This window comes from Corvus hawaiiensis, chromosome 1 (genome assembly GCF_020740725.1).
Source record: "Corvus hawaiiensis isolate bCorHaw1 chromosome 1, bCorHaw1.pri.cur, whole genome shotgun sequence".
Lineage (NCBI taxonomy): Eukaryota > Metazoa > Chordata > Aves > Passeriformes > Corvidae > Corvus > Corvus hawaiiensis.
In genome coordinates this window covers 3,946,898-3,956,561 of record NC_063213.1, presented here as the reverse complement: position 1 = coordinate 3,956,561, position 9,664 = coordinate 3,946,898, and the positions used below count along the sequence as shown (strand labels likewise).

The window sequence follows — 9,664 nt, the reverse complement described above, 5'->3', positions numbered from 1 at the left end:
GCTTGGATGTGCCAAATGCTGTTGGGGACAGATGTCAGCTCTCCACCTGTGGGACCAGACAGGACAGCAGAGACAGGAGCAGCACCACTGCTGTCAGGCAAGTGAATTGTGAACTTCCTCCAAAGTCCTGTGCGTGAGAACTTGCAGAGTTGAAAAGGGTTTTTTTATTTTCTTCAAGCTACACAATTTCCTTGGGCAGGTACCAGGTGCAATGAGACATCAGACACCTGACCTACTGAGACAGACACCAAATTTCAGTGTCTTCACCTGTTTATTGGTCTTAAATGTCCAGTGAGTATTTATTGTAAGTGAAAACACGGCATTGCAGCAATAGCCCAAAAACAGTGGCACAAAGTCGGTGCCCTGGCTCTGATGTATTCCAGTGGCTCACTGAGGGAAACTCTGAGCTCTAAAGAACCTCAGAGTTAACCATTAATTCACTGCTTCATTTGCCACATTTCTCCTCTACTCAGACCTGCTCAGTGTCTGGACATCTGCTGCGCTCCTGGCAGCTACAACAACCTGCAATCTCTGACAGTACCTACCCTTTTTCATCCCAGCATGGCCCCGAGCCAGAGCAAACACAGAGATACTCACTGGACAGATTTCTAACCTGTAGATGTATCCCACCCTGCAAACACAAGGTGCCAGGGGCTGTGCCTTGCTACTGTGATGAGTAAAAGCACTGACCTGGTCCTCACTCGTCAGGCACTCAAATCTCCCTCCTCCCTCTGTTATCTCTTTGAGGCACATGAATCCAAATGAGTTAGGAGAGGGAAAAGTTACAAAATGTCATTTATTTAAATTTGCTGTTCATTGCCAGCAAGCTCGAAGCTGAATATGACTGAGCTGTTAGGACAGGACGCCTCCACAAGCAGGGGATTTATAACAGTGTCTTCCAAGAGATTTTCCAGCCCCTGAAAACAAGAGCAACATAAATCTGGAGGTTTAAATCGAGCTTGTGCTGAGAAGTCCTATAAAACATCTGAAGAAAATTCAGGATAAGCTTGATAAAAGTGGAAAGAGAAATTGCTCCAACTCTGTTGAGATACAGGTGATGCAGAATATATTACACAACTTTTTTCATCCTGCTGTGGCAAAGCCCAGTGGAGTGAGCGCAGAGGGACAGGGATCCAGTGTAAGACCATGAGCTGAGAAGGGAGGCAATTCTTGCATTTAAATGCCCCCTTGTTAGGATTTTATCACGAGGTTGTTCTTCTTCTTCTTGGCTCATTATCAAACAGGATTTCCTTCCCTGATCTCAGCTACAAAACCACTCTCAAGACAGGTGTCCTCTTCCTTTCCAGAGTAAAATAAATGATGCCTGGTTTTATTGAAACCAACCCAGAGTAGTGTTTATTATTGAAAATATACAGTATTTTTGAACATCACATAAAAAGCCTGGTAGATACAACTGCTCTAGTTCAAAATGCTCAATGGATACCTTTTGTGCAGCACGTAGCGTTATCCTCAGAACGCAAACATCCTCTTCTCATCACTGCTACTTTTACAGTGCTTCCCTCTTGTGTTTTTTCAAACCCAGCAAAGTTGTCCTTCCCCACCCCGATGCTCTGAGCTGAAAAAACCCACTTTCCAAAGGCTTTCCACTTACATTGTGCTGGAAGCATGGGGCTAAGAGGAATGAGGGTATTCTGTAGAGCTACTTAGAGCTACTCCTGTCCTTTGAAAATCTGTGTAAGAGCAGGGGCATGGTGCTTGCCAGGCTAAGTGCCCTGTGTGGATGAACAGTCCAGCGATGCCCTGACAATTCCCAGTCTGTCCAAGGGAGAAATGGGGAAGGCAGATAAATTTGGGCTTTTAACATCACCTTTCAGATGCTCTTTTTCTTGCTGCCACGAGCTCTCAAATGACAGTTTTGCAGAGAAGAAACTTTTTACAAAGGAAACAAGAAAGGGGTGGGCTATTATACACCAAACTGCTGAAATCATTAGGAATCAATGTACAGGGTGAGATGGGCAGCGTGTTAAAAATAGTCTTTGTTCACCACAATATGAAAGGGGGAAAAAAACAAAACAAAACAAAACAAAACAAAACAAAAAAAAAAAAGAAAGAAAGGAGAAAAAAAATTGATTATTCCTGCCAGTGTGCTGTTTTAGACTTTGCGTTGTGAACTTCCACAGGATGCAGTCAGGGTTGAACCTGCTCCTTCTTTGAATCTGTTTCACCACCACCAGCTCCAAGAGGCTTTTCCCTGGTTGCCTCAAAGCAGCATCACGGATGCAGGAGATGAGAGTCTGCCGAAACAGGATGGGCCCTCACTGGAAAGAGATCAGTGAGGACAAAGGAGGGAAGTTTGCAGAGAGGGGCTTTGGGTGTGAGTGAAGACAGAAGAACTCCGAAGGCCACGGCATGGTGGTGGGCGGTGTCCATGCGGGGTGGTCACACGGCCGCGGTCTGCTTGATGCTGTGGAAGCTGATCCGTGTGGGGGACGTGGGGATGGACATGGCCCGTGCCACGCGCACCCGCAGCGAGTGGTGGTCCTGCCAGCGGTGCCACCTCTTCCTGGCGGCAGAACGGACCTGGGGAAAAACAGAGCAGAGGACGTGAAGGGAGAATTTCAGGTGTCCTCTGTGAGGGGGTGCTGGACAGTGCTGAGAGGAGTCATCATATTGTCAAGGCACTGAAACAGGGTTGATTCACAGGCCTGAAGAGGAGCTTCTAATTCATTGCTGTTCTCTTGGGTACTTGACTCTGGGAAAAAACATGACTTTTACACATCTCGTGTCTCGTATCTGCTATCTTAAATACCCCAGAGCATTTCAAACAGGCCTAAACAAACGCAACTGAATCAAGCCCTCAGGATGGGTGGACCTGATGGATGGTGCATCCAAGATCTGTCCAAGACCCGATGGAATTCTTAGAGAGCCCCATCCCAGGGGTACAGCTGCCCCTGCTGCCCTTGTGTGTGAAGAAGCACTGGTGGTGTAACCAAGCAGTGGTTCTGCAACGCAGGCACACATCACCCAGCCCTCGTGAGCTCCTGGTGCGGGCAGTGGAAGCTGCTCCACGCCAACATAAGGTCACCCTCAAACAGGTGACGACAAATAGGTCAGATGAACCTTGAATTTACGTGTAATTTTTTTTTCCATGGAGCACAGAGAGAGCCCAGGAACTCTGGCTCAAATATATTTGTACATAAGCAAGAGAAAAACAGGAGAAAGGAACCCTAAACCGCAAATGCAGAGGGAGGGAAGGCTTGAGATACTCCTAATATAGACCATAAACAATTCCTGCCAAATCCCTGGCAGAGAAGACTCAAAGTCAGAATCTTGGATGAAGCATTTGGACCAATTTCTGGATATTCTTGTTGATCTCTGCTTTCTGTAGAGAGAAAAGCAATTCAGACCCCAGGGAAATAAATAAGCCTACAAAATTAGGTGAGATGAATCCGGGCCCAGCTTCCTGGAGAGTCAAAAGCCTGATGTATTCATGACACTTGGAAAGGATGCTGATGTTCTGCTGCCAACCTGAAATCTGGTGAACCGTGAAAGAAGCTTTGTTACGTAAAACTTCCATATCAAGCCAGGGTCTCCTTTGCCAAAACCACATTTTTTAGAAGGTGAGGTTATAAATAATGTAATCTAGACATTGCACCTCAACTACTGACCCATACATCTCTTCCTGACCAAGAGGGGACCAGTCAGTGTGGTCAAAGGGGATGATTCATCTCCTTCTAAAGCACGTGTCCAAAACAGGCCAGATATTTGTGATCAGATGAAAAATATCTATTTCCTTTAATTGGTTATAAAATGAGTCGAGACAACCAGCTCTATTTTACGTCTGGATTACAAATGTAGCTAAGTTCAGCCAATATTGGTATCTAACCCTGAGTATTTTTTAGTCTTTAATGTACCTATTTTGTACTTCAAAAAGTACATTATTATTGTACTTCATCCCTCAAAAGTAAAAAGGATTGCTCTTAGCCCAATTTTACCACAGACAAGGAGAACTTTGGGTATTATCAGCAGTGATGAGGTTGTGGAGAAGACCTCCAAGGGATCAGCTGCCCTGGCAACTGCACATGGCTTGGGAGGAGCTTGCAGAGGCTGTGAAGCCCATGCTGGCACAGGTTCTCAGCTACCAGCATGTGGGTGAGGTCAATCAAAGCCACCCTGGGTGTGTCTGTCACCACCACTGGCGCTGCAGGGAAGGTGGAGTCGAAAAAAAAGAATTGCCCAGAAATGAACAGTCACTGCTTTTCTTCGTTTCTTTGAAAGTTTGGGGATGTCTGCAGGGGCTCTGTGGGGTCTACTCAAAATACAAGGAACACACACAGCCTCCAAGCCCACTTCAGACCAGCTCCAAAGGGGTAAGGGTGCTCAGATGAGTCGAAGAGTTCCAGGAGTGCAGATGTTTCCAACCCAAACCACACCCTGTCAGTTTGAGGTGCCCCAGATGAACAGGATGAAGGCCTGATGGTTAAAACATGCAAGAGTTCACAAGGAGGAACAGAAAGGGGGAAACTGCGCTCCTTCCCTTGGCTGGTTTCAATCTTCCCATTTCTGGGTGAGCTTTCAGGGACTTGGACAGACCCCTGGGCTGTAGAACTGCTACTGAGAAACTGTGGTCTGGCACCAGACAATCCCTTCTCATCACAGCTTTGCCCATGAAATACACTCCACCACAGGTTTGTGAGTACCAGCCTGGAAAACAGTTTTGCAATTGCCTCTTTGGTGCCTTTTCTGGTGAAGCCTGAACCTGGAAGTGTGGCTTTTTTATCAGAGCCCTTCTAGAAGGCAGAGATTGGGCAAATCAGACCAGAGGATTCCTTTCTTTGGGTGTTTTCTCGACTATCTGTGATCTGTGCTACTGCCAGGGTTGACATGGTGGTTTTAGGTCATAGCTTGGACACAGTGATCTCAGAGGTCTTTAACAACCTAATTGATGCTGTGATTCTGTGGTTTAAGACAAACAGCTGCAGATTTTTACAGTAAGGTGAGGAGAAAGCCACACTGGGTTTCTTTCTTCTGATTCTGAATCTATATAAATAATAATGTTTATAATAATGTTAATAATAATAATCTATATTAATAATAATGTTTGTTACACTTAGTAGGGCTCAAACAGAACCTAATGAAACAAATAATATGAGGTAATAGGACTGGAGAAAGAGAACACCCAATGAAAGGAGAACTAAAACTAAGAGAACTGTCAGGAAGAGCAGGATTGTCATGAATGATTTGGAGATGAGAATGAGAATAATGTGATTAAACAACAGTGCAGAGGATTTCTAGAAGAGCCTCTCATTCTGAAGCAGTAGCTACAGCATCTCTCCACCAGTTTCAGGATGGGGTTTGGCCAGGTTATAAAATGAGGTGAATGACACAGTTATATGGGATAGCAGAGTCGGGATGGACTGACTCAATCACAGACTGCAGCAGCCTGGACTGCTGGCGATCCCCTTCTCATCAAACTGACCTCTGTGGCTCACTGAACCCTCCTGGGAAAACAGGAGAAACACGGGAAAGCTGTGCCAGGGTGTTGCACTTTTCTGGACATTCACTACCTGCAAACCTACCATGGTTCCAGCTGGAGAGGCAGAGGGATCCTCGCTCCTGATTCTGGGTGGGAGGGAGGATATAATGTGCACCCAAAGGCAAATCCAGGTGCCAGAGTCCATGCAAGGGGGGAGGCACCTCCCCTGAAAGACTCACACCCAGTCTTGGCCAATTATCACAGAATCCTGGAATGGTTTGGGTTGGAAGAGACCTTTAAGTTCATCTCAGTCCAACCCCCTGTCATGGACAGGGACACCTTGCACTGGACCAGGCTGCTCCAAGCCCCGTCCAATTACTGGATCCATTATTTATGCTTCCAATACAGACACTGGAGAAAGAGACAATCCCTCTCAGGATGGGACTTAGGCATGTGGAAGGAAGTAGTCCTTGCTCCTCTGGGTACAAACCCAGCTTAACTGAATGTTGGGCTCCTCAGACAAGTGGTTTAAGTAACACATAAAGTGTCAGATCATGGGAAATTGTCCCATGAAGACCTGATATGCAGAGGGATGTTGCCTCTCAAATGCTCCTTTCTCCCCAGATGTCACCGAATGCTGAGATACTGTTAGAGAAAATTTTCCTCCTTTCTTCTGCACTGAAATTTTGGCTTTTTTTCCTGAGAAACCAGTGTGAAGAGATACTTACTCAGCCAGTGAAGCCAGATTAAATTTATCATTTGTGCTTCAAGCCAACCAGGTCAAAAAGAGCCACCTGGAGATAAAGATGTGAGTCTAAACAAGCAGCTGGCCTTTGTGATATGGTTTGAGACAGAATAAAAAAGTAGTAACAAAAATGCTGTCTTCTTGTACAGCTGGAGCCATTCCTAATGGACTGGGCACATGGAAATGGGCTCTGCACTTTCAAGGGTGAGGGCAAAGCATTTTTTAATGACAGAATAATTAACTGCAATTAGTAGGTGAACAGAGTGGAAGCAGAAAAGGTTAAGATAAAACTTATACCTTGTACTTGAACTCAGAAACAAAATGCTAGGTTAACTTTAGGTAAGAAAAGAAAAAACTAGCTGTGGCTGCTGTAATAATGTGTTAAAAAAGACACCAGAAAAAGCTATTACACACTGGAAGAGTAAAAGAAAAAGAGAAAGCAAAATAGGAACTTCCAACATGGCTGTTAATCTCTGTAAGAGCAGCTATCTCTATTTATTAAGCATTTCTAGAGTCAGAACCATGCCCCAGAGTCTGCATCAGCACGTTTATAACCTGAAGTTACCAGCACTGGCCTGTAACAGCCCAAGGATGCTGCTGCCATCAGTGGTTAGAGCTTAACAAGGAGTCTTGGGAACACAAATTATCAGCCTCACCTCTGTGGAACTTCAGTTGCTTGAGAGGACCAAAATTATCCCAGCTCTGAGCACAGAGCTTTGTGTACTGTGAATAATCACAGTTTCTGAGTATGTGTTCAAATCAGGTTTGCCAACATGTTTGTGCCTATAGAGTGTGGGCACTGCTTTGGAACAGCCAAGAAAAAGGATTTGGATAATGGGATGAAAAGCAATCAGTGGGTGACAGTTTTTCTCTTCTGACTGGATCACCTAACCAGGGACTTGTCAAACTTTTAGATCACATCTGATAAGAAATATTGTTAAAAACCTCTTTTCCCCCTCCTCCACAGCAGAACAACAAAGAAGAATGAAAGAGGTGGAGAGAAGGATGAAAACATTCAGAGAAGGTTTTTTTTTTGACAAAGTAGACATCAACTTTGGACGGCTACTACCTGTGCTAGACACTGGCTGCTGGCTAATTTCTTGCAGCCATCAATTAGAAATGAGCTGAAAAAAGAGCAACGTTAAAAATCAGATTTTTGAAGAAATGCCATGTGTCATGAGCAGAGAGGAAGAAGTTTTGATCTTACACAGAACAAAGGGGCCCATTCACCAAGGGAATCTTGACATAATAACACTAAAATACAATAGTTATGTAGGTGTCTGATAAGAAGAGTAGGAATAAATGAGCTGCCATGGGAATGGGAGCTGGAATTAGGACTATTGGGATGCCATCATCCTCTGTCCCCAGGAGACATCCCTCACCTGGCAGTGCTAACAAGTGAGGGCCAGGGGGACAGCAGGCCCTCCCTGTCTGTAGAGTAAGCACAGAATCCCAGAATGGTCTGGGTTGGAAGGAACCTTAAAAATCACCTCATTCTATCCCCTGCCATGGGCAGGGACACCTTCCACTATCCCAGGGTGCTCCAAGTCCTGTCCAACCTGGCCTTGGACACTGCCAGGGATCCAGGGGCAGCCACAGCTTCTCTGGGCACCCTGTGCCAGGGCCTCCCCACCCTCACAGGGAACAATTTCTTCCCAATACCCAATCTGTACATTCATGGTGTTCAGTAGTCTGTGACTGATTAACTTCTTGCTTTGCTCAAATGCAACTTTTTATTCCCAGAAATCCTGATAAGAAGGCAAATTAATTAAATGAGTAGTATTTACATAGATCTCGACAGGCTTTAAAACAGTCTGATTTTTTTTTTCTCTGAAAACGGTTTCAGTGGTGAATTCAACAACTTCCACCTACATTTAAGCACCTTTGTGCTGCGTTTCAGATCCCTGTGCTGCAGTTGGAGGTGACTGGAGAATAACTTTGGGCTTTAAACATCTTTGAACAGCAGTGCAAATTGTGGAAAGTGGATGAAGATTGAATCAATGTTTTTGTAAGCTACAGATGAACAAGAGGGACTTTCAAGCAATGTCCAGACCAGCAAAATGGAACTTTAAATTTCAAGACACTGGTCTCACTGTGTCTGACTTTGCAGAGAAATTCACTTCCATGAGGTTTCTGAAGTCCTGGCCTCTCCCTGCATCCATCAGAGACAGGGGCAAGGCCATAAGGTATTGGCAACAGCTCATCAAAAAGAGACAGCCAAAATAGATCACTTGGAATCTACCCTCATTTGCGTGAATCACTGCCCATAAATGAAGCTGAAGGTGATAAGCTCAGCTGGTTATGTGCATCCATCAGCTGTCTAATGTTAAGGGGAATAAATCCCATCCATTACTTAATTGTTTAATACTTAAACTAATGTAAGGTGATGCCTTAGATGGTACCTGGAAAGTTTTCCAGAGGGGTTAGGGTGTCCCTCAGGGAGGAAGGATGGCAAATGCTGGATTTAATAGAAAATTCTGTGAAGCAGCCGTGGGTCAAACCTCTCCAGATCCTTGGAAGGATTAAGCACAGGATGATTTGAAGCAAAGAAACAGAGTGGCCTAAGCACACAGACCCCTGGACCGACCTGTGGATGTCCAGGTGAGGAGTTCTAATGCTCCCAGAGAGACAGGATTGGTTTCATCCGTGTTTTGTAAATAAACTACATCAGTGAGCAACTGCACCTGTCTCCTACCCTGCTGGTGGGGCTTTGCCCAGCTCCCACAGACCCAACCCCTGGGGCCAAGGGTGCTCCTGTTACCATCACACCAAATACTGAACTGAAATCCTCATACAGGTGCCATTATCAGTATTCAATCCTCCTGAGGTCAGGAAGGGATGTAGTCAAAACAATCTGTAGGGCTCAAAGGAAACAAAAACAAAGCTCAGGTAAAAACATTCTGGGTTTTTTTTTTTCCCCCAGGTACCCTACATCACACCACTATTTATGTAACATTGTTATGGTTTTTTGTCTCCCTAAAAAAATTATCCTGCTTAATTGGTCTGCAATTCCTCTTTTTTTTTTTTTTTTTCCCCAGAGTCTTTTGCAGCAATTCCATATAACCCCTTAACAGGAGGATATTTTCACAGCACCTGCCAGACTGGAACGTCAAAGTTTATTTCTAAGATCACAGCAGTGCCATTTTGTTATCACAGAGAACAGTTCAAGAAGCTGGAACAATTCTGACTAGTCATAAAGATTTGCCACACATTTTTGGGTGGAAACAAATGCTGCTCGTTTCTTCTGGGCCACAAAGGACCAGAACTAACCACAGCAGAGGGAGGCCATGGGTGCACCCAGCCCACCTCAAGCCCCTGTGATTTTATTGTGGGGTGCTCTAGAGTCAGCCTGACATCAGCAGTGGTGGAATGAGAAGGAAAATGGGGTGGGGAAGGACCCTCAGAGCAGATGGAATTAAACTTGAGCCCTCTAGTCCACCTCCACGTTCACCTTTATTCAGAGATTTTAAGGAATGCTTAAT

General features: G+C 45.0%; 1 protein-coding gene across 3 annotated transcripts in view; it reads right to left on the bottom strand.

Annotated features, from left to right (window-relative positions):
• Window positions 1–778: 778 nt before the first annotated feature.
• The window catches only part of CRHR2 (corticotropin releasing hormone receptor 2), a 140,882-nt gene continuing 131,996 nt past the window's right edge, over window positions 779–9,664 (bottom strand). For all 3 annotated transcript variants that reach the window (XM_048316473.1, XM_048316536.1, XM_048316617.1), the window contains one exon: window positions 779–2,541. In XM_048316473.1, the coding sequence (XP_048172430.1) occupies window positions 2,401–2,541 (141 nt within the window). In that variant the 3' untranslated portion in view covers window positions 779–2,400. The remainder of the gene's footprint in view (window positions 2,542–9,664) is intronic.